The sequence below is a fragment of the Oryzias melastigma genome, linkage group LG4 (assembly GCF_002922805.2).
Source record: "Oryzias melastigma strain HK-1 linkage group LG4, ASM292280v2, whole genome shotgun sequence".
Classification (NCBI taxonomy): domain Eukaryota; kingdom Metazoa; phylum Chordata; class Actinopteri; order Beloniformes; family Adrianichthyidae; genus Oryzias; species Oryzias melastigma.
This window is the reverse complement of record NC_050515.1, coordinates 25,552,078-25,575,176: the sequence shown is the minus strand read 5'-3', so window position 1 is coordinate 25,575,176 and position 23,099 is coordinate 25,552,078. Positions and strand designations below refer to the sequence as shown.

The 23,099-nt window shown below is 40.6% G+C and overlaps 2 protein-coding genes and 1 long non-coding RNA gene across 4 annotated transcripts; 1 reads left to right on the top strand and 2 right to left on the bottom strand.

The window, feature by feature from the left end:
• Window positions 1–935: 935 nt before the first annotated feature.
• Window positions 936–1,923, bottom strand: LOC118598698. The gene is made up of 2 exons (XR_004947799.1): window positions 1,548–1,923; window positions 936–1,417 (listed from the first exon to the last, which is right to left on the bottom strand). It is a non-coding gene; the product is annotated as an uncharacterized LOC118598698 (long non-coding RNA).
• A 1,778-nt stretch (window positions 1,924–3,701) lies between these two features.
• si:dkey-183n20.15 (RING-HC_RNF170 domain-containing protein) lies at window positions 3,702–7,646 on the top strand. The gene is made up of 6 exons (XM_024278952.2): window positions 3,702–3,818; window positions 4,443–4,546; window positions 4,856–4,964; window positions 5,734–5,807; window positions 5,884–5,994; window positions 7,005–7,646. Exons 2-6 carry the CDS (start codon window positions 4,526–4,528, stop codon window positions 7,317–7,319), a joined length of 630 nt encoding a protein of 209 aa, XP_024134720.1. The 5' UTR covers window positions 3,702–3,818; window positions 4,443–4,525; the 3' UTR covers window positions 7,320–7,646.
• Window positions 7,647–7,773: 127 nt separating this feature from the next.
• On the bottom strand, window positions 7,774–21,816 carry pfas (phosphoribosylformylglycinamidine synthase). 2 transcript variants are annotated; one of them, XM_024278950.2, is made up of 28 exons: window positions 21,609–21,816; window positions 20,858–20,985; window positions 20,597–20,732; window positions 19,186–19,291; window positions 18,909–19,107; window positions 16,569–16,674; window positions 16,345–16,485; window positions 16,139–16,263; window positions 14,669–14,797; window positions 14,379–14,516; window positions 14,160–14,288; window positions 13,990–14,087; window positions 13,748–13,904; window positions 13,616–13,677; window positions 13,376–13,537; window positions 11,620–11,856; window positions 11,282–11,512; window positions 10,970–11,150; window positions 10,806–10,889; window positions 10,529–10,684; window positions 10,181–10,300; window positions 9,947–10,092; window positions 9,657–9,864; window positions 9,490–9,581; window positions 9,306–9,420; window positions 9,068–9,217; window positions 8,855–8,995; window positions 7,774–8,164 (listed from the first exon to the last, which is right to left on the bottom strand). In XM_024278950.2, exons 1-28 carry the CDS (start codon window positions 21,794–21,796, stop codon window positions 7,851–7,853), a joined length of 4,179 nt encoding a protein of 1,392 aa, XP_024134718.1. In that variant the 5' UTR covers window positions 21,797–21,816; the 3' UTR covers window positions 7,774–7,850. The 2 variants fall into 2 exon arrangements, with proteins under 2 accessions (XP_024134718.1, XP_024134719.1); XM_024278951.2 differs by having other exon boundaries at window positions 13,990–14,063.
• Window positions 21,817–23,099: the final 1,283 nt, after the last annotated feature.

The window sequence follows — 23,099 nt, the reverse complement described above, 5'->3', positions numbered from 1 at the left end:
TCTTTTTTCTGCTGTCTATTATGATCCTTTGTGTCCAGGATTGTGAGTATCCAGCATCAGGAGGTTAGTGGGAGTCCACTGCTGCTATTGTTGGTTTGACCTCATGGATGAGGCATCAGGACAGAGACCTTCCACCAGTCCTCCTGATTTCTTCTATCTGGGAGTAAACTACAGCAGTGGGTGAAAGAGAGAAGAGTGAAGAAAGAGAGGAAGGAAGGAGTGACCCACCAGGTGGAAGAAGAAATAGAATCACTAGCTGCGTTTCCATTACACATTTGCCTAAAATTTTATTTAAATTCTATGAATTTAGAAAAATTAATTTTCGAAATGACACTGTTTCCATTAAATCATCATAAAGCACAAACCAACTCACACGATAAGTAATTAAAACATGACAATGAATGAGATCTTTTTAATTATTATTATTTGATTCACTAAAAAAAGAGATTGCAGTGACGTCACAGCTCTGTCTGGAGAGCGTGTGCCGTGCAGAGTCTATTGACAGTCTCAGGTGCACGTGACAAACCTGTTCAGCGGTTTTTAAATAACCAATTCTAACAAGTAAGCTGCTGGACCTTTTTCTGTTTAAAAACACGACGAGATCCATTTAAGTTTCTGTACCTGCACTTTTCCTCAAATGAGACTTCCGCATCTTACTCAGGCTCCAAGCTGCAGAAGTGTAGCTGCAGATGAAGCGATGATGAAATCTTGGTTATTGTTTTATGGAGGAGCTGCACGATTCCGTATGACACTCAACTTATAAAGAGCTGTGAAGCTGTTGGATCTCTCCTGCCGCCCGCTGTGCTGCGCTCAAGACAGACACTTCATACAAAGAGGCGCATCTATTTCAAAAAGTGTTTCCATTACAGTTTTGCGAAAAATGTCTGTTTCGAAACTCCCCAAATGCCACCCCCTCTAAGGGCAAAAACGTTTTGTTTTTTTTTTCGGAATTGTGGTGTTTCCATTAGGAGAATGTATCAAAATTCCAATTTGCAAAATTTCAGAGTTAATGTAAATGCGACTTTGATGAGCTTCTAGACCTGATCAGAGAGGACATGAGGCAGAAGAGCAGAGGGCACGAGAGAGGAGGGAGACTTTTGACCAACTTTATAGTCTCCTGGAAAAAAATGCCAACAAATAACCACATTTGATTTCTGACAATAAATGAAGTTTCTATTTAAAGTATTAAAATGTTTGCTTTTTTAATATAAATAAAGGTATAAATCCAGCACAGTAATCGTCATTCATTGTAACACTATTTACAAAGATGGTCGACATGGATGAGATGCTTCAACTGAGACTTTCTGGGTGGTGATTGGAACATCTTGCAGGATGGTCTGCAGAGTTTCAGGATGCATCTTCACTGTAGACTGCATCGTCCATCTTCAGGGTTTACAGGGTTGGCTGTGGACGGATGCTGCATGACCAAAAATGATCCATAAATATAAGATAATGCATATACTGTCCTAAAACGTTTTTAACAAAAACTCAATTAATTAAATGATTGAATTATTGAATAATTAAAAATCACTTTATTCATTAATTACCTGTTAAAAGTAATCAGGTCAGGTGGTACCTCCCCCAGGGCAGAAACCTCAGCAGGTAGTTGGTCCTGCCAGAGAGCACCACTGGTGACCTTCAAACCAGCTTCCTCCTCATCATCACCTCCACATCATCCTCTGGGGCCTCGGTGTCGTCAGCACAGGAGCAGATATTGTGGAGGATGGCCCAAGCTGAGACAACCTGCAATATATAAATTAAATATATAAATTAATAGAAATATATTCCAAGGAATATAAAATGCTGCTATGTGTTCACTTCCGTTAAAAAAAATTCAGAATAAAAATTCAGAGGTTTAAAAAATTCAGAATAAAAATTCAGAGGTTAAAAAAATTCAGTATAAAAATTCAGAGGTTAAAAAAATTCAGAATAAAAATTCAAGGGGGAAAAAAAATTCAGAGTCTGATGGAACTAAAAAACTTCCATACATTTTTGCATTGTTTTTTATATTATTATTGTAGTAGATATTATTATTGTTATTATTAGTATCCATAAGGTTGCATCATATAGATTGTATTCTAATTAACAATATGTTCGAAACAAATGCAATAAAAAAAATCTAGAAGAAAACTTTTCAAACCTGCCCACAATCAGCTCATAAATTCCTAGTTAAATGCCAACATTCTGTAACAGTCAATCATTGATGAATGCAGCTCATGTCAAAGGGTGTGTCACTCACTTTAGAATCACAGTTAACTGTTTTAGGTCACTTTCTGATAAGATCCGTTACGTGAAAAATCACAAGACTACAGCTCAGTTTGCATCACTTCAATTATAGGAAAATCTAAATGCAAAACTGAGAAACATTGGAAGCAGCCAGGGTATATGGAACTTTTATAGTCAGTAAGGGGAGAATAGACTACACGGTGCATATAAATGCATGGCATTTTTGAGTTATACTTTTATCTTCTGACTTCTACAACCCTGAGAAGCTGACCTTCACTGATACGTGGCGACTATTTTTAGATGACCTGAACAATCCTAACTTTCTCCCTTCAAAAGAGCCAGGATAAATATTTGTCAGTATATTTCTGTACCACATGACTTGGTGAACTATGTGAGGGTTGTCACATCTTTGCCCACTACTCCAAGAGATTGTTAAGATGGCAGCTGCACATGCATTTGCCAAAATGCCAATGCATTTTGATTGATATTTCTAACACCCTACCATAATCATTCATTGATGTTTTTTCCATTGGATAGTCTCAATTATTAGTTTCTCGAAAAATGCTATTTTTTTACTTGATTGTTTCTCACCTCCAGAGAATATGTTTTAATAAAATCTATAATTTGTAATTTTTTAAAAGAAGTACATTTAAGTAGATAAAAAAACCTCTTTATTAAAGTATTAAATAATATAAAAAATGAACAATAGTAGAAATGAAACATTATATTCTTTTTATTTAATCTTTTTCATTGTGTGTGTACTTTTACACGTTTTTAGTTTATTGTAAAGAGAGGCCATCACCTGCATGCGTGCTACAGAAAAGCATCTCTTTGTTCCCACTTTGGTTCATTATTTTCTGCATCAACGTGTCTCTGGCTTGCTCATATTTTAATTTTAGCCCATTGTGACCTTAAAACTTCTCATTCCTCATTTATTAGTTTTGCGGAACAATCCAATAGAGAAAGCTTCTGCCTGTGACCTATCCATCCATCCTTTATTTCCTCTTTATCTGCTGTTTTCTTTCAGGAAAATAATTATGATATTCTGAAGCGCAGTTTTAGCATATTCAAAATTACCCTTATTAATGCAGTAAAATCCTTTGCTATCCTCAAAGGACTGTCTTGGTTTCATAACTAACAGGTAGGTCATGGTGAGTGAAAGATCATGTGGTCAGGGTTTTGGTAAAGTAAACTTTGAGTCAATGATTTACCCAGTTCAGATCTGACAAGCAGGTGGAGTTTGTTAGGTAACCTTTCTGGCTCTGATTTGGTTTGGTGACCCACATAATGAGACGCTAACCTAACTAGAGATAAATGTATTAATTAGCTCATCTGCAGACTTTTACTGTGAAATTGGTCTTTTTTGATGTGTAATGAGTGGGTTTTAGTGTGGAGGAGCACTTCCCCTTTAAAGTAAAAATTGCTTCAGCCCACATTGGAGGGTGAAGTTAATCAGTAACCAGCAGGTTGAGTTTATTTTGTTGCAGGATGCTATAAGGCAGCGCTTCACTTCCCAGCAGGAAACAGTGTGTGCTTCTCCTTGGCGATAGAGCTGCTCCGATAACAGTTTTACTTCTGTCATCCATGTGCAGGTGAGTCAAAATATTCTCAGTCACGTTTTGCACGTAATTAAGTGAGTTTGAGTTAGCTTGGATTTGGGGAAGTTTTGTTTCTTTTAGTGCTCAAACACATTTTGTTTAGCATCTTAGGCATGTTCTTATTTAAATCCTGTTAGGAAAATTATCAGGAAGTAGTTTGATCTTTGTTAGCCTCTGATTTTTTTCTAGAATACTGTAAATATCATCAAGATTCAAGAAGGGAAAGTTATTTCTTCTGAATAACTCTTTCAGTACTGTAACTTTTTTGCATTAATTTAAAGTCCCATTAGTGGTCGTGCTTGTAAGTTGTTCTCTGGATTTGATCCATCTCCTGGGAGATCACTTAGGAACAATTTGGTGGTTTAGCCCCCCATTCTGACCACTTAATGCTGAGTGTCAAGCAGTGAGACACTGGATCCCTGTTATTTTAGGGTCTTCGCTATGACTCAGCCTGGATTCGAACTCACAACCATCCAGTCTTAGGGCAGACTCTACCACATGGCAACTGAGCTAGACATGCTTCAAGGATGTTTATTTATGTCTGTAGTTAGAACATCATGTGTGAACCAGACACAAAACATTGTTAGTAACGTTTTCCATCTTCACTTCACTTTCCAGACTGGATCATCCCTAATCTGAAATCTCATCAGGTCAGGATCACCTGGAGTCATCTTCAAGACACCTGTTATAAATCAAGATCAATGCATACAAGTTGCCATAAAGTGAGTGCAAGAGTCAGACACGTACACACTCTACAAGTCCTTGAGTGTCTGATGACTTTATTGTGTCTGAGATCCAATGATCTCCTACTTCTGTTTGTCACCTCATGTCATGACAATTATGGCTTTATTAGGGTGTTATATGTCTGTCCCTCTATTTATATACATATAAAACATGGATAGAATAAACTATATAAACATTTATTGCAAATTTACTTTGTTAATCTCTACTTCAAATCAAATCGTAACCTTTTTATTTTTACTTTTTCTTATATTCTAACAGTTTTTTTTTTCTTTTTCTTACCTCCTCAGGAGTCCACCCCACCATGTCTGTCCACAAACACGCAAGACTGGCAATGTCCGGTCTGCCTGCAGACACCCAGATTTCCCGTCCAGACCAACTGCGGCCACTTATTCTGTGGTACGAGCTCACACACCCAAACACACACATTGAACACACTTGTAAATGCTTGCCACAATTGGCTTTGTTTTCCCCCCGTTCGTTTAAACTGGATTTGTGTGTTGCGTTATACCTCAGTTATTCATTCACTGAGGGCTGTAGCATTAGTGGGATTGTATGGGTGCACGTTCCGATTTTCCAACTTCAGCAAATAAAATAAAAAGAAGCAAAACACAACTAGCAGATGTCCAGACTTCACTTAACAGACTTTATCTGCTGAGTGTTTTTACTCTTTGTTCAGTCAATGTCTGCTTGAAGAAACACTCTGAAGTCCAGGTGGTCTGCTGGTTATCAACAAAACTACTTTAGGTTTGAAGGCAGGAACACATGTCAATCTGTTTTACTTTAAAGTCAGCAATAATTATGGATTTGACTTCAAGAATTGGAGAGAGAAGTTACTCTTTGTTTTCTTTAAAAAATACATTTTATTTTTATCTCTATTCTACAGTTAATCGTGCACTCCAGTTTAACATTGACATCAGTGGTTACCAATTAAAAGTTTTTTTTCCCCTGAGCATGTGCTTACCTCCTCCTACAGAGAAGGTCTGACTTCAACTCAGTTAACTCTGCATCTGTATCTTATCAGTTGCTCATGCTGGGGGCCTCTTGAACCCTTGAACACTAGTCGCTTGTTGAATTTTGGTCATAAACACAAGTTTATTTTAAATGTTGTAAAATACTTGTCAGCTAAGGTGCTTTGATAGCGACCTAAACATTTGTTTCCCTGCAGCTCCTTGTCTGCTGACCTACTGGAAACATGGATCGTGGTTAGACGCCATCAACTGTCCGCTCTGCAGACAGAAGGTGCAGCACAACTCCTCTGTAAATCACGATCATGCTTGAAGTGTCAACATGACTTCTAATGCTTGTAATTGTGCAGGTCAGCGTGCTTCGTAACCTGTTTTATGAGAGCCAATCCGACCAGCAGTCAAAACAAGTTCTGGCAGAAATCACAGACTACAACAGACGTTACTCTGGAGCTCCACGAAAGGTTGGTACAACAGCTGAGTTGTCAACATCTGCCTGAACTAAATGATCAGGAATGTTCTTATTTTAAGGCTTAAAATTAACTTTAGAACAGAAAAAGGGGAGGACAAGAAAGGCTCTTACAAAAGAATGTGTAAACTGAATATCTATTGTGCATCCTGAGACATTTGATCTCAGACAAAAGATGGCCTAGATATCACAAAAACACATTAAGAAAGCCAACCTTAAGAGTTTCTAGGTTGGTCTGAAAAGCATGTTAATGCCCTCAAAGCTTTTCTGACACATAGCTGTTATTTAACTGATTTGAAAGCAGGGGCGTTCACATTTTTTTTAGAGAGCTGGATTTGGTGAAAAGTTTGAGGGTCAGCCATTCAGCCTAAGCTATTAATACATTACATGCAAATAAACTATATATATTTTTTATTTTTTTGCTCTGGCTTACTTTTAATTTCCTCACATGGACCACAAATTCATCTAAATACGTTTTTACCTAAATTGGTGTGATTTCGTCCATATTTGCACCATTTATACCCCAGTTAGCTTGTCATAGTTAGCATCTGGTATATAGTCCCTCTTCTTATTGAACTAATTGAAAAAGGACACAGTTCCTTGGCATATTTGGCAGACAAATGTTTCCCACATGGAACATAAACACATCTAAATACGTTTTTACCAAAATTACAGTGAACTTGTCCATTTTTTGCACTGTTCATTCCCAGTTAGCTTGTCATAGTTAGCATGTCATATCTGGTATAGTCCCTCTTGATATTGAAGTCATTGGAAACAGCCAGGAAGTGTCGCATGACAGTATTTACTATGACTTAAAATACAATTCATCCAACCACAATCAACAAATTCTTCACATAGATTTTAGAAAAAGCTAAAGGTCAAATATTATTGGTTTTATCCAATGAAATAAAGAGAATAGGCCGCATTTGGCCTACGGGCCAGACCTGGGACATGCCTGTTTAAAGTGTTCCCCAACTCTAATAGAATACATTCTACTTCTTTCAGATGAAGGACTACCTATGCGACGTCCCCCTCATTCTGCAGCTGCTTGCCCGAGGCATGGGCACCATGGGAGGACTCGTGGGGCTGTTTCTGTTCAGGGTGGCCCTGTGCTGCGTGGGGACTGTGGTGTCCATCTCGGTCCCGCTCGAGGACCACGTGACTCCGTCGTCCAGTTCGCTGGAAACAGATCCCTCCCTCTGCGGACTGCTAGGCGTCCTGGACGATGTGGTGGTGGTCTTCCTGCTGCTCGTCTGCGTCATCAATGTCAACCAGCAAATTGTACCTGATGGAGGACACTCTGCTGAAGTGACAGCCTGACAGGATGCTGTCAGGATAAAGTCCTGGAAACTAACTCATGTTGGTGCATTGAAGCTGCTCAGACTGGACTCCAGGACTTCTTGTCAAGTGTTTACAGGAGTTATGCAAACATGATCAATGTGACGAGTGCTGGCTCAGCCGTGGTTATAGATCGGGAAGTTCCTCAGCTGATGCCTGTTAGCATAAAGTGAATGTATTTTTGTCTCATCTCTATACTGCAATAATCAGGAATTTTAAGTTAAGACAACTGTGGTATTGTGATGCTGACATTCTTGTAAATATGTGATATAGTTTTTATGGTTGAAATAAATATTTATAGTAAAGTCTTGTTTTTAGTCATGTTTCATGCAACTCTAGTTATGGTACATGACTGTGGTTATGTTAAATATAAAATAAATATTTCTAGAAAGTTTTTAGGTTTTTAAAAATATTTAAAAGTAAGAGCAACGTCACACAACTTTAAAAAGTGTATTGATTAATACTGACGATTTCATTACACTTTCACAGCATTTTGATCATGTAAATACAGCATTATCCATCTGAGTTGCTGCACCATGCAGCTGCATTTTTGAACATGCACAGCCAGGGCGACGGTGCCAAAGAAGGGCGGAGCTCCCTCGGGGCCCAGGGCCACTGCCAGCTCAGGGTGCAGCGCTCGGGGTGAGGCATCATTGCCAGGTGCCTCCCATTCCTGGAGCAGAGCCCCGCCACACCCTGCGGGGAGCCGTTGGGGTTCAAGGGATACTCCTCGGTGGGCAGACCGTGGTCATCAAGGTAGCGGAGAGGGGCGAGTCCACCGGAAATGATAAGGTCTTGCGCCTTGGTACTCCGGAATTGCATTAGACCTTAGTGAGGAAAGATGGGACAAAACACCATCAAAAAAAGGTGCAGGTTACAAAAGAAAAGCGTATCTATCAGTGATGACCTGGAGTTGTCTTTTAATGTACATCAAACTTAAGCAACATTCACACTACCTTCTGGAACGGATGTTCAAACATCCAATGAGTCTAAGTAAAGTCTAAGTATACTAAATAAATGCACAATTCGGGTTTCCACTTTCAAACTTTTTGCATTCACACATAGCTACACAAGTTTGCAAGACCTTTTCCGGGCTCTATGAACAAAACACGCGCCCATTGAACATGCATTGGAAGTTAAACCAGGTCGAACAATCAGGGGCTCAGATTTGGTAGATCACAGAGGTGCCAACAGTTTAAAAATCGTTCATGGAGGAAAAATTGATTATTGTGGTTTGTGCCGGCTGGAAATATACCAAACAAGCTGTATACTATATCAGACTTGCCCTGACATTTTGCAGCTAGCCTTTTCCAACTGTAGGTGGCAAACATGCACTAGTAAACTGTCAAAAAAGAAGAAGAAGCCCCTCCCTGCTTGTTCAGTGTGAACATCATATGCTGAAAGTGTGTTTTAAATTGCCTGTTCAGCAAGATTTGGAACGCGTCTCATGCCGTAGTGAACGTAGCTTTAGAGCTACATTAGCTTTAGATTTTCTGCACGAATGGCTCTGACTTTACCTTCTCCATGAGCAACCCAGACTCCCAGAGCGGAGCCCTCCATGCCTCTGAGCCAAATGGACGGGGACTCCTGAATCCCGACACTCACAAACCGCGACTCAAACCTGCCTGAACGATTATGGGTCAGCACCACCTCAGAGCCTGCGCCAAAAGAAGAAAAACATCAACTAGAGGAAAACAAAAAATATATTTCTGATTTTTTTTTGCCTCCACCTGCTCCATCCTCTGCCTCCCCCACCCAGCCCAAAAGGGCGAGCAGCTGACAGCCGTTACACACGCCCAGACTCAGAGTGTCTTCTCTTCGTTGAAAGCGATCAAACTCAGCTTTAGCTTTGGGGTTGTAGGTAACAGTTGCAGCCCAACCTTCATGACAAAAACACAGAATTACACCACCTTTAAGCATGCATGTGATAATCCTCAGAGGCTGCATTTTCAGGCAGATTTTATTGACCTTTAGCAGATCCCAGAACATCTGCGTAGCTGAATCCGCCGACAAACACGACGGCTTTGAAAAGATTAAGCGTTAAGGAACCACAGCACAAATCCTGCATGGTGACATCCCAAACCTGCAAACAGATCCTCACGGTTAACACTAGAGGTTTAAATAATCGTCTTTAAAGCAGGTATCATCCAACCTCAAAGCCGGCCATATATAGAGAGACGGACATCTCTCGATCTCCATTGCTGCCCTCCTCCCTGATCACAGCTACACGTGGAGGCCCTCCAGCTGAAAGCACAGAATAGAAGTGTGGTTCAGCTCTACTCTTAGAACACACAATATCCTCAATTAAGGTTTCCTCACCAAGCTGGCAAATGCTGGGAGTTTCAGATGGGTCAAAGCTCAATTTAAAGTACGGCTGCGTCCTCTTGGCAAGCCCCTCCTCCTCCTGTTTAACACACAGCTCATTGGCTTGGAGGCGCTCCAGCTGGAAGCTTGTGTCCTCCCATGCTGCTCTGAGTTCAGGCAGGGACTCCATAAGGACCTCCTGTCCATCCACACAGACTCTGACCTGGAAGACACAGACGATACCGACTCAACACAGACCAGAATAACAAAAGACCTCACCATTTATGCTGAGGACGACGCCTCACCTTAGCGTTTGGTCCAAAGCCGCAGGTCCTTCCAATACTATGACACTGGACGCCTGCGTCGCTGTATCTCTGACAAACAGCCTCAACATCCGACTCTGAAACCTCCAGGACCACGCCAAGTTCCTCGCTAAACAGCAGCTCCATGACTGCACGGACAGCAAAGAAAATACAGAGATCTTCCTTTAAAACACCGCTGCATCACAGACAGAAGGAGATGAGACCAAATTCACAAACCTTCACTTCCTTGTGAGGACAGCTCAACATCGATTCCATGGTTTCCAGCAAATGCCATCTCTAGCAAGCAGGAAATTAGACCGCCATCGCTTATGTCATGTCCCGCACTTAGCAGACGATCTGGGAATACAATAGAAAATCTGTTAAATGTTCCTCAATTTAGGACTTTTTTAGCTTATTTAAGCAGAAATAACAATCAAATGTGGTAGTCATGACCATAAAATATAACTGATGCAATCCACAGTAAAACCACTAGATGGCACATTAGTCACAGTGAAAACCACAAGATGAAAGAGGGTTAAAAAAGGAAAGTTAAAAACTGTGTATCTGAAACAACTGAAAACTGACCCTGCAGGAGCGTCTGGGTTATACTGAAGCAGGCGGCCAACAGTCCAGCACGGTCCAGGTCAGGGGAGCAGTCTGCTAGCTGGCTGTAGCACTGAGCGAGGGCGGAGCCTCCCAGGCGATGGTTACCTGGACTGAGAGGGACCCACAACAACACACCTGCAGACCAAAGACGATCAAGTGCAGCGTGTTAGAAATATGTTACTGAGTAAGATCTACATCTGGAGATGTCACTTTAGGATGGTGGTTAAATATAAAAATGAGTGTTTGTGTGTTAAACCTTTTCCATCAGGATCCTCAAGATCAGGCGTGACGGTGGCAGTGATGTCAGGACATACGGCGTATGCCGAGATCACCAGGGCGCCTGAAAGGGGCGGAGCAAAAACCAGATCTTTACGATGGGCGCAGAAGTGCATGTGAACGCAGTCATAAACGCACAAGCACCTGGAGCCTTGACCGTCTCCTTTCCGACTCTCGCCGCCATGCTCAGAGAGTCCTTGCCCCCGTCGATGGCGACCCCCAGCTCACTCATCACCTCACACATGGCTTTGCAAGCCTCCCACAGATACGCCCCCTCACCGGGGAGTTTGGCCGCCCACATCCAGTTCCCGCTGCACTTCACATCCTACCACGACAGGAAAATTGTCTCTAAGAATAACCTTTTTTTCTGCACAGCTCAAACGTATTAGAAATGTGTGCTTTCTATGAAACACAAATGAGGTTTTTCTTCTGTGCAGATGGATGCTGTGACTCCACCTTCAGCGCCGTGACTCTGGCGAACATCAGATTGGTCAGAGCCTCTCCGACGGCCATGCGAGCCCCCGCTGCAGGACACACCAGTCCTTTAATTGGCTGCTCCCCGATGGCTGTTGCTGCTCCCTCCAGACTGAACGGTGACAGAGCAACAACGGCCACGTCGGCCAATGGGGTGTGAAGAGGACCGACGCACTGTTGCTGGGCAACCAACCCCGTCACAGACCGGTCCACCTGACGCAAGAACAGAGGGAGAGAGCACACATTGTCCACCTGCTTTTTTTTTTTTTTTTTTTTATCTGCACACAGAGGCACTGAAATACAGAAATGCAGGACAAAACCTTGTTGGTCAGGTAGCGTTTGGAGGCCACGGCAGGCAAACGCAAAACCCTCTGGAGAGCGTCTCGGACAGAGAGGCCGGCAGGAAGCCTCAGAGGCTGATGGGTGAGGGTCACTCGGTCCAACCTGAACTCCTTCTGCGGCATCTTCCCCAGAACCCACTCCAGCTGCAGGTCGACGGGATGGCGAACGCAGTCCACCTGATCATTGCTGCCAGTCTCATCATCCACCAACACGATCTGCAGAAAAAAAGACAAGTTTAGGAATCCTAATCCCACTTATCAACCTTTAACACCGGAGCTTTCATTTACTGTAATTCTTTCATTGGTGACACGATCAATGTAATTCCAGTAGATTCTGAAGGAGAAAAGCGGCTTTTCTCCTTCAGAATCTACTGGAATGACATTGATCGTGTTGATGGCTAAAAAGTTACAGTAAGATAAAGATTTTGTGTTTAACTGGTGACACATTTTGGTCATTGACAAATTTTTCACCATCTAAAATAACCTTATAAAAACAAGTCAAAAACTGTCTGTGTGCTGCCCCCTACAGGTTGAATTGAGGTATCACAGTCGAATTTAGTCAAACCATTCAAGTCCCAAGTCATTTCCGAAGCCCCGCGTCATGATCTGCAGCTCCAGTAATGATAACAGTCCTGTTCCCCAGCTCCACCCCTCTGACTGGATTTTCAAATTTCGGCTGTGGGTGGAGTCAGCCTCCAACGCCCCTGTTTGGTTACCCTTTAAATACACTGAGCGCAAGCCGAGTCCCCGATGGAAGAAAACTTCGGCCCGCGTACCTCCTCGATCGGAGGAGAGACAGCAGTAATTTTTGCACTTTGAGATTAGAGTATTTCTTATTATATTAGGCATTATTTGTATTGAAAAAATGTCCTTGTTACATTGCTACTTAAATTGAAGTCGTAACATTTGTTTGGACCATTGAATTTTTCAGTCTGTATAGCAGACTGAAAAATCTAATAGTGTTTTTTATTACCTGTTAAATTTATTTGCAGATTTCTGCAAATTTGTTGGAATCCATAAGAGTTATGCAGTCTTACTTTGTACTTACAAATATTTTTTTCTCAAGTCTTTAAAAAATATTGGTTGATCATTTATATCGATATCCGTTTCAAAGGCCAGAAAATATTGGGTATCAGTAGTAAAAAGTCATTATCATGGCTCACTAGTTCTAATTACGCATTACTACAACAATAATATTAATACACACAACAAAGCTATAGTCTAACAAAATTTGGTGTACTCTTATTATGTAGTTTTTTACTTATTAGCACATAAACATTGTATTTTGACTGAAAATACTGTGTTTGTACTTAGAGCTTGTCGTCGTTTTTCTCGTCTAAGCTGGTATCTGGCTCTAAACTGTATGGCTGGATAGCTCCAATATAATTGCTGCATATCCAAGGTTAGCTGGGGGTTGTGAGGGGCTGTAAGCTAGTGGGAGAGGGTAAACCGATGGATGACGGGAAGTGAAGAAAGGCTTACTCTGCGCCAACTGTCCCACCGACAATTCTTAGGTGAGTTTCTAATAAACTAGAAAACGTCAGGTTTTTGGATTTGAGTTAAAAACGACATATTCATAATTTAAAAAAACATTGGGAACACTTATACAATAAATTAAAAATTGATCGGAGAAGAACTTTAAAAAAATGAGGAAGATTCAATTTCAAAACAAAAAACTGCCCTGTCGTTTAGTTCAGTGGATAACACATTAAGATGCTGATGTCATTGTAGGTACTTTTCCGTCGCCAGTGATGTTTCCCACGAAGTCAACAGGACACTTCTCCCTCTGACACACGCTCTCCAGGAAGGACCTGTCTGACGGGCGCAGCAGCAGAGCGTTGCTCTCCTGATACTCCGCCCCCCACAGCTCCAGCACGCTCAGTGTGGGGTCACCTTTCTACACCAATCAGAGAGCAAGAGCAGCCAAGGTTAAACCAAGATTCACAGGAGGACGTCCAAAAAGTAGGAAAATTACCTTAAATCTACTGCAATGGATTACGGCACCGGCTGGCTCGCTGAGCTCCTTCAGAACATTACCTAAAACGATATATTTGCATATTTTATTTTATTTCCTACACATCCTTCATGTCATCAGTAGTTTAGGTACCATTTCCCCCTGCCCCCTGATCATGGATGCTGCAGATCGGATTTCCATCACTTCTTTCCAAGCATGCCCTGAGAGCTCGGTTCATCTTCTGCTCCATCTCTGCATCTCCTCTCTGAACTGCCCCCAGGTCCCGCTCGCTGCAGTTGTCCCCTTGGACCTAAGAGCAAAGACGGTTCCTCACGAGCAGCATCACCGGGTATAAAGCCAGCGCTGGCCTCAGGGATCAACTGTGACATTCATACTTGAACAGAGGAGGCCGCTCCTCCACCCACACCGATCCGGTACACCGGCCCTCCGATCTTCACCACCTCCATTCCTGACGGCGAGGAAGCAGAGTGAGCTATTGATCAGAACGTTTAAATTTAGCACAGAATTGATCCCGCTCGGTTTACACGGCGAGCTGAAGCCTCACCGGCATCAGCCTCTTCTTTCTTCACGTGCGAGTCTGCAATAGAGCCGAGGCCGCCGCTGAACATGATTGGCTTTATCCACTCACGCCGCTCCCCGTTAGGCAAACGCATGCCGAAAGAGCGGGCAAAACCTTCAGCAGGTAAAATGATGGGATGTTACCAAGAGGAGGAAAGCATCTGCTGCCTTTTATGCTGATAAGTGTGGCGGTGAGTGTTCTTGCCTGCTAGGACAGGCTCTCCAAACTTGTTGCCGTAGTCTGAGGCGCCATCGCTGGCCTCGATGGCCACCTGCAGGGGAGGGGCAAAGCTGGAGGGATACTCCCACTCCTCTCCTGCAGACTCCCAGGGGAGTTCGTACCCTAGAAATGCAGAGAGAACTCAAAAGTTTCAGGCGCAGCATCCGGTTTTCCTTATTTCAGCTCCATCATTGAGGTCATTCTTCAACAAGTCGGTGCAGGTGCAGCATCAAACTGTTAAAGCTAACATTTTAAAGTCATTGTAACAGTCTGACCTGGTATGTGCAGATTTCCAAAGCAATATCCTGCAGTTCCAGCGATGACGTGTCCTCCTCGCCCGGCGCTCTGAACGTCTCGGATGCGGCCGCCGGTTCCAGTGGTGGCCCCGCTAAACGGAGCCACGCCTACAAGGTTAGTTTACAAAATAAAGTCAGCGGCAGCTCACCAAATTTCTGCAATCAAACCGTTCAGGAGATTCATGCTTGTAGTTTTATTTACAAACTTTTTTATATTTTATGCCATTTTGGAAATTTTATGTAACTTTTTTTCCATGAAATTCTTCAAACTCCTTGCGCACTTTCTGCAAATTATTCAAGTTTGGTATCAAAATGCTCAATACGTTTTAGCACATTCAATCTTGATCTCAATCTTCATTCATACATTTTGTGCAAATCAAGATAGAAAATAGAAATAGAAATTCTTCAAATTTTGTAGATACTTTCTGCAAGTTTTGTATCAAAACGTCCAGCACGTTCGGGACATTCATGCTTGTACCTTTACTTATGTATTTTTTGATTTTCCATGCTTGCACTTTTGGTATTCTAAAATTTTACGCAATTTAAGATTTTTTGCAATTCTTGCGATTTTTCGAGAAATCATTTTTTCTTCCTGTAGCCACATACAGGTGCAGGAGAAAATATGTGAGCCCTTTGGAATCACTTGGTTTTATGCATAAACTGGACACTCCGATCATCTTTTAATCTATCATAAAAGTGGTCTTTTAATTATAATTATGCAGTTTTTAGCCAAATTCAAAAAACCTGTGCTGTTCTCTAGGACATATTTTCTGCAGAGCAGTAGGAGTTCATTAGAAATTTGCTTCCGAGTTGTGGGCGGGACCATTAGCGAAGAGCAAACCTGCCCCTACTTCCCGTCATCCATCAGTTTAGACGCTCTCCTAATATTTGGAGTCATCCTGTTTTGAGACAGATGGCAGCTCGGACGAGGAAAACAAAGACGTACATGGATCTATTAATCTGCAAGTGGATGCATAGGAATAGAGCAGACCAGGGAGGTTATGACCCGCCGATTTGTCAAATGGCTTTTTTTTCTCTGCTCCTGATTCACAATTATTTGAATAAAGTAATACTCAGAAATGCAGTTTTAAATGTAATTTTCTTTGCATACATCCTCCATAAGAGAAATGTTAAAAAACACATGTTATAAAAACAAAATACAATTTTTATTGGGATGAGTCTTTAAAGATTTTTTTCCAAATGATTTTGCAAATTTCATCAAAATGTGACTATTTTTTTAAAACAATGCAACACTTGGTGACTCAATTTAAAAGCATTTAAGATATGAACAATAAACTGGTTTGACTTGTCTTTGATAAACAGAAATGATACACAACTGTACTAAGTATGTATTCACTCCAGTGTTTTATGTAGCTCTGTCTCATTGAACTGACACAAATGTTTGCATTTTTTAACAGTAAATGTGTGCGATTGTGTGCGTGTTCTGACCAGTTGGGAAGTTGTGCGTCTCTGCTGTGAAAATGACGTGTCTTAATGAGAGTCGGGTCTCATACGGGCTCGCTCTGGAAGGATCTTTGGGATAAACACACTCGATCTCCACACCTTTAATACCACTGCACGCAAACACACACACACAGGATCAGTGAGCACACACAGAATCACGCCCCTGGCATGTGCGTATGTTCCATCACCACCTGCTGTTGTCACAGAACTTGATGACGTTGTTGGGGTTGCTGTGCCGCTGGGTGTCCATTATGAGGCTGAATAGAGTCTCCTTCTGCTCCTGCCCGTCGATCAGCATGCGCCCGCGGAAGAACCAGTGCCGGCTGTGCTCGCTGGGACGCCACATCACAAAGAAAAAACACCCAAAATGAGCACACACAGAGCACTCATTCACTCTTTAGAGCCCACGTCCCACCTGTTGGACTGCGCCAGGTCAAAACACTCCACGCTGGTGGGGTTCCGCTGAATCCGCTGGAACATTGAGGTGTAGTAGTCCAGATCCCAGGAGTCAAAGGCCAGACCTGACACAAACACACAACAGCACAGCTTGAATCCTTGAATCATTTCTTTCCTCGTCCATCAAAGACGTTGGTAAAACAAGCATCAAATGGTCTGTATTATCTTTGATTACAGAAGATGTTTCATTTCTATGATAAAAGATAATCCAGACCAATTGAAGCTTTTTACCAACATTTTGACCGAATCTACTTGGCACACTAAGATGTAAATGTATGCATGCAAGTTTTAAAAAAAAGTTGTTTACATACCTAAACAGAGTGAGCAAAACAAACAAATATTTGGTTTTGATTTATTCCAAAAACCAAATGACTTTGTTAAGCACAAACTGCAACAATAAAATAACTGTAAGGCAATAAATGTGGAAGTTTGCCATTTTGTGTAATAAAATAGCAAACTCGAATATATAAAAGTTAAAGTCTTGAGTAGAGAATAGGCAATTTATCAGAAAAAGAATGAATTATTTCAGATTAAAATCCTACTCTGATCATCTTTTGATCTATTTAAAAGCGACTGTGCATTTTTTTAATTATGATGCATTTGTTTTGACAAAAATCAGAAGAGCATGTTTCCATCTGCTCTTGTTTTACAGCAATTTGAAAAGAGAAATCTTAAGAAATGAACATTTTTAGCTTAATTTTCTTTATGTATGTTATCCATAATGAGAAAAATCCCACAAGAACATGATTAAAAACTACGACGGAGTATTAGGGCCAGTTTACAAACAACATGTTTTTGAAATTATGATTCTACATCTGGTAAATTTATAAAAGGTAGTCATAACTATATAATATTAAAAGTCATAACTTTTAAATTACAAGAATAAAGTCGTATATGCCTTTATTTAGCCTAAGTCGTAGGATAAATTTATGACTTTTTTTCTTGTAAATTTACGAGATTACAACTCATAAATAAACAAGAAAAATAACTGGTAATAAACAAGATTAAAAGTCGTAAATTTAAAAGACAAAAACGTGTAAAATTACAAGAAAACAAACTTGAAAATTTACAAAATTAAAAGTTGTAAATTTGCAAGAAAAAAAAAACCAAAGTTGTCTGTTTATTAGACCTGTTCTCAAAGATGAAAGATGTGGAGCATCTTGTGAAGCTTTGTTACCAGAACAGTGTCAAAAATAAAGAAATTCTGAACCTTTTGGTGACTTAAAATCCAATTATTATCAGTGAAGCTCCCGTTCTGGGGTTCAGCGTCAGTGAAGCGGCGTTTCGTATTTAAATAAGGAGTTCAGAGGCTACCACGTTATTCAGCCCTTTCAATTGACATACCCAGAAGCCCATTCAGCACCTTACGTCATGTTTCTGTCATGCACACAAGGACCAGCAGAGGAGAGTAGAAACAGTGTTGCGTACGTCCCCTTCTCCAAATGAAAAGTCCCATTTCAACAGAAAGGAACTAAAATAGTCTGTTACATTTGAACAAAAACTAGGCCTCTTCAGAGGGAATCACCACACAGATTTGGAGGAGATCTGGTCTTTCGTGGAGGAAGAAATGACTGGAAGAGAACAGCTGGTGCAGGGATATGGATGTCTTCATCGACACGCTCTGCAGAGATCCTGCAAGCCATCCATCAATGATTAAAACTTTAATAAACTGTAAATCAAACGAAGTTTTCGAACATTTGTATTGTTTTAAACATACAGCTCACCTGCTGAAATCCAAGACGCTTTTCACAGTTAAGTCGCACACAGCGTTCACTTACTGGACTGTAAGATCACTTTGACTTTAATCTCAGAAATGTATGAGATTAAAAGTTATATATTTACTATATATATATATATATATTATTTTTTTTTATGTAGCCCCAACACTCCGTCGTAAAAACCACAATTTTCATTGTAGTTTATAGATGACCTTTAACCTTTTTTATGTTCTGAGAATCTTTTAGATGGAATCATAAAGTCTTAGATTTGCCGATCACTCCGGTTTTTGGGTCTAATCTTCAATCAGAAGACATTTTGAGGTTGATTAACAACGCACACACGCAGACACACATGCATGTGGTAATGAGCAGCATCACAGCATTCCCGTGACCTTAACTAACTCAACCGTGCCATGCGTCATGTGACATTTCAGCCTCTATCGGCACACAGAGTACTCACAGAAAGCTGCAAGACTGAGAAGCAATGAGAAGAAGGAGAAACACAGATGCTACGTTAATAAAAGAGGTTTGGTTTCTTTGAGGAACCCAAAAAAAGTTTGAGGAGTGCAGGCCAGTCTCACCCAAGTCATCATTGGCCTTCTCCAAGGCTGCACGACCTTTCCCCAGGATGTCCACCTCAAACACGGGCTGTCGTTTGGTCTCCACAGAAAAAGAGGTGATGGGCCGATGGTAGACGCACTCCGTCATGCTGTCATGCAGACACTCGATCAGTTTCTTGATGTCGCCGCTGAGCTCTCCGGCTCCTTTTCCATTCTTAGGCTGAAAAAGGACACGGCATTTACCAAAATAAAATCTGATCTGGAGGCGTCATGGAGGATGATCTGCAGGTTCCCAGACCTTGATGAGAAACCTGCGAGACACCTCCACTCGGGTGACGTTAGCGAGGCCAGCGCTGCGGCAGATGGACACGGCGTTGGTGGACCAGGCGGTGGAGAAGTTCAACCTGAAAGTAGGAAAACACAAAGATGCTCTTCTCAAACATTATTCCTGTTTCAAGGAAATATATACTTAAAAGTCCCACTTTGATCATCTTTTGAACCGTTTTTAAATCATTCCTAGAGATCTTTTAATTATGATTATGTCGTATTTATCCAAAAATGTTGTTTTCTAACTAATAGTTTCTGCAAAGCAGCAAGAGTATGGAGCTAATTTAGGCCCATGATTATTTAAAAATCAAATAAAACAAATCGAAAAATATATGGTGTGCGGCCAAAATAAATGTAAAATGTTCAAATCTTTTTACTATTCTAAAATAAACGTAATTATTTTCAGCTTCAAAATTTCCATTTTTTAAATTTCAAAACTTAAAATGTCATTTTCAAAACTTTTTTTAGTTTTTTGTATTTTTTGTTTTTGAAATTCTCAGATTTGAAAACATAAAAAAGAGTTGAAAGCGACTAATAAAATTGAAACTGGAAAAAAGTTTGGTTTTTTTTATTACGTTTTGTAACCTAAAAAAAAATTTGAAGTCAAAAATAATTAAGCTTATTTAAGAAAAGCAAAAAGTTTCTAATATTTTACATTTTTTCTGACCAAACACCAATATTTTTTCAATTTGTTTTATTTGGGTTTCAAATAATATTGGACCCAATTTAGCTCCATACAAGAATTGATTAGAAATGTGCCTCTAAGTTGCGGTCAGAACAACTGTTGTAGAGAAACCCTGCCCCCATTTCCCATCATCCCTTTGTTTATACTAAGTCCTGCCAGTTTACAGCCTCTCACGCTCCAAATCTAACATTATCGGTGCAACAAAAATGGCGAGCGATATTGGAGATATCCAGCTGTTCAGTTTTAACCAGATGCTCTGATGATGAAAACTAAGACATACATGAATCTATTTGTTTAGAATGGAGCATAGTGGCCCACTTAGTGTATTTTCTACGTCACAAATACAATCTTTTTCAATCAATATTTTTATTCATCAGCTTCTAATTTGCAATTTGAATAAATACTCAGAAATGCAACTTTAAGCCTAAATTTCTTTATCTATACATGTCCTCCATCATGAGAAAAATTGTCACTAGAACATGTTAGTAGAGACATAATTTTTATTCGAGTGGATCTTTAAGCATTTCACAACTTTTCTAATTCAAAAACTGAATGAATTGTGCTCAAATGGGCTCTTTTATTTTGAAATTTAAGATTTGCACGACCGGATGCTAAAGCCAACGTGATTTTTTTGTAGCTATCATACCTGTTAGTTAAAAACTTTATTAATCTGGAGGATAAAGTACAGAATCAACACCTGGGTCCAATCTCCACCAGCGTGTCCTCGCTGCTCTCAGTGAGGTTCGGTTTCTCCGACAGCGGTTCAGCCTGCAGGGGAGGACGGAACAGCCAGAGGAGAACCTCCTTCTCCTCAGCACTCAGACTCTCACCACCTACAGTGAACGATACAGGCGAGGAAAAGAGAAAATCAGAGAGAAACCCCGCAGGCGACATGCAGGAGCTCCTGCTGCTTCACAGCAGTCCTGCGGTCCAGATCCTCATTCTGACACCGTCTCACCTGTCAGCTCCACGTTGTAGCACAGCTCCGTTACGAGGGACAGATGAGGGAAGAGTTTTGCTGCTCGCTGCAAGGCCCGTCCATCCGGAGCTTGGCTGCTGTAAAACCTCACCACAGCCATGGCTGCTCTGCATACACAGAGATCACATGTTAGACATACTCGCATTGTTAACCGCTTTAACTAACCAGCAGCTCATGCTGGATGCCAAAGGTCAGAACTGATTAGGGACTCCTCATATTTTCTGAACTGACCTTTGTTTGATTGGGAGTTTGTTCTCATGATCAAATTGTTTTTAATTATAAGGTTTTTTAGCCAAAATCAAGTAGCTGTCATTTTCAAGATAAATTTTCGGCAGATTAGCAGAAGCTCATCAAAAAATTTGAGTGGGCGGGATTGTAAGTTAGCCTCAGCTGATGTCCCATCAGCCGTCTGATAGATGATGAAGGCTCTTACTTTGGTTAATTGAAGGATCAGATGGTTTTAAAAGCACGTGCGTGTACAACAGGAATTCTATTGTGGAGAGAAAACAAACAAAAATTGTTTGTTTAAGAAACATCAATGAGTACATTTGTGTCAAAGACGCTTCTTCATGATTTCTGCAGTCTGTGGCTACAACCACGCGCTTTTTGATTCACTCGGATACTTTTAATAAAGTGGAGATCATGAATGAACGAGCCCAGATCTAACAGAGTCAGCTGTCTCCTCTGTGCATGGAAGCTAAAGACACAAATTAGCAGAAAGCTAACTCACGCGCGCGGCTCCTTCAGCTCTCGACTCCTTCTAAAGTTTGTTGAGTTGACGCTCGACTCTGGACTCCCGGGAAAGCGCTGCTCCTCCTGGACGGTCAGGACTCCTGGGGTTGTTGGGTTGCAGACAGATAGGACGGGAGTGGATGGACCGCCAAAGTAACGCGTGCAGGCGTGCACCTTCTGGCGCATGCGCAACTGGTAATAGTTTTGGAGGAATCCCAACTTTCAGTCCAATAAATTTGGGAAGACCTTGAACGCATCACGAGCCTGAATGAGTAAATGTTGGAGTTTGTGTAGAAGGTTAATGCTGGGTTAAATTAAAGAGCCTATGTAAAAACGCAAAATAAAAAACAACAATACATATATTTTTAGAAATGAAAAAACGTTAATTTTTTAGAACCCATTAGAAAAAAGTAGTACAATGTGTTTATTCTATAGTAATTGTGAGGCAAAACACTTAAAAAATACTCTTTATACACTTTGAGTTCCAATTTAGTCTGAAAATGGTCAGATGAAAAGTGTGATTTTTTTAACCCATTCTGTGTCATTTTTCACCATAGAAGATAAAGAAAATTAAGCTTAAAATTGCAAATCTGTATTTATCATTATTCAAATCTTGAATCAGGAGCAAACAAAAAAAGAAGTTCTTTAAAAAGAGCTTCTTTGTGATGTAGAACTGTTGGGTGGGCCATAAGCTCACTGCTCCACTCCATTCTGATACATCCATTTGCAGACAAATAGATCCACTTGATTAAAAACACGGATGTAAAAGATAAAGATACATATCAAAAAATATCTTTGAGAAACAGTAGTATTAGTTGAAAACTACAGATATGATCAAGATTATGTTGATTATAATCAACTTCTGGCTAACTTTCAGGTTTTCTGTCATGTCTTTACTGTCTTGCCTTTTAAGTACTTGTGATGCAAATAAAAACTGTTCAATCACAAGCCTGCTTTTACCAAGTCATGTCAATTATAATTGGTGGGAAGTGAACCACACTGATTGATCTCTGTGCATATAACCCTTTTATTTCACAACACTTCAAACAATACATGAATCATTAATATGACACTCTTTTGCTTAAGAAACAGTCAAAAATATCTAAAATACCAGGTTTGAATATTTGAACTTCCATCCATCCATTTTCTAAACCACTTTGTCCCTTTTGGGGTCATGAGGGTACAGGTGTTGTGCCAAAGTACATTGCCCCTGCCAGAATGTGTGTCCCTGGTCTCAGGCATTGTTAATATGTTTCAAAACACTCATATTTTGTCCCAAAAAAGGTAAAAAGAAGGTGGATGATAACGACAGACTTTATTCAGGTGATTTAGTGAGTTTATTATCATGCTTGAATTATTTTTTATTTTTATTTTTACCATTCAACATAAAACAAGAGGGGACACGGATTCTGTCAGACCTCTGCCAGAATCTGTGCCTCCCAATAATTTGCAGTAGGAACAACAACTATGTAATAATTGTCCGCTGTTA

Coding starts and splice junctions, on each gene's coding strand:
- si:dkey-183n20.15 (XM_024278952.2), top strand. CDS start 4,526: ATGCATACAAGTTGCCATAAA. Junction 4,547..4,855: donor TGCATACAAGTTGCCATAAA/GTGAGTGCAAGA, acceptor TTACCTCCTCAG/GAGTCCACCCCACCATGTCT. Junction 5,808..5,883: donor GTCCGCTCTGCAGACAGAAG/GTGCAGCACAAC, acceptor GTAATTGTGCAG/GTCAGCGTGCTTCGTAACCT.
- pfas (XM_024278950.2), bottom strand. CDS start 21,796: ATGCGCCAGAAGGTGCACGCCTGCACGCGTTACTTTGGCGGTCCATCC. Junction 10,301..10,528: donor AACCCAGACGCTCCTGCAGG/GTCAGTTTTCAG, acceptor TTGTATTCCCAG/ATCGTCTGCTAAGTGCGGGA. Junction 10,093..10,180: donor GTCCTCACAAGGAAGTGAAG/GTTTGTGAATTT, acceptor CTGTCCGTGCAG/TCATGGAGCTGCTGTTTAGC.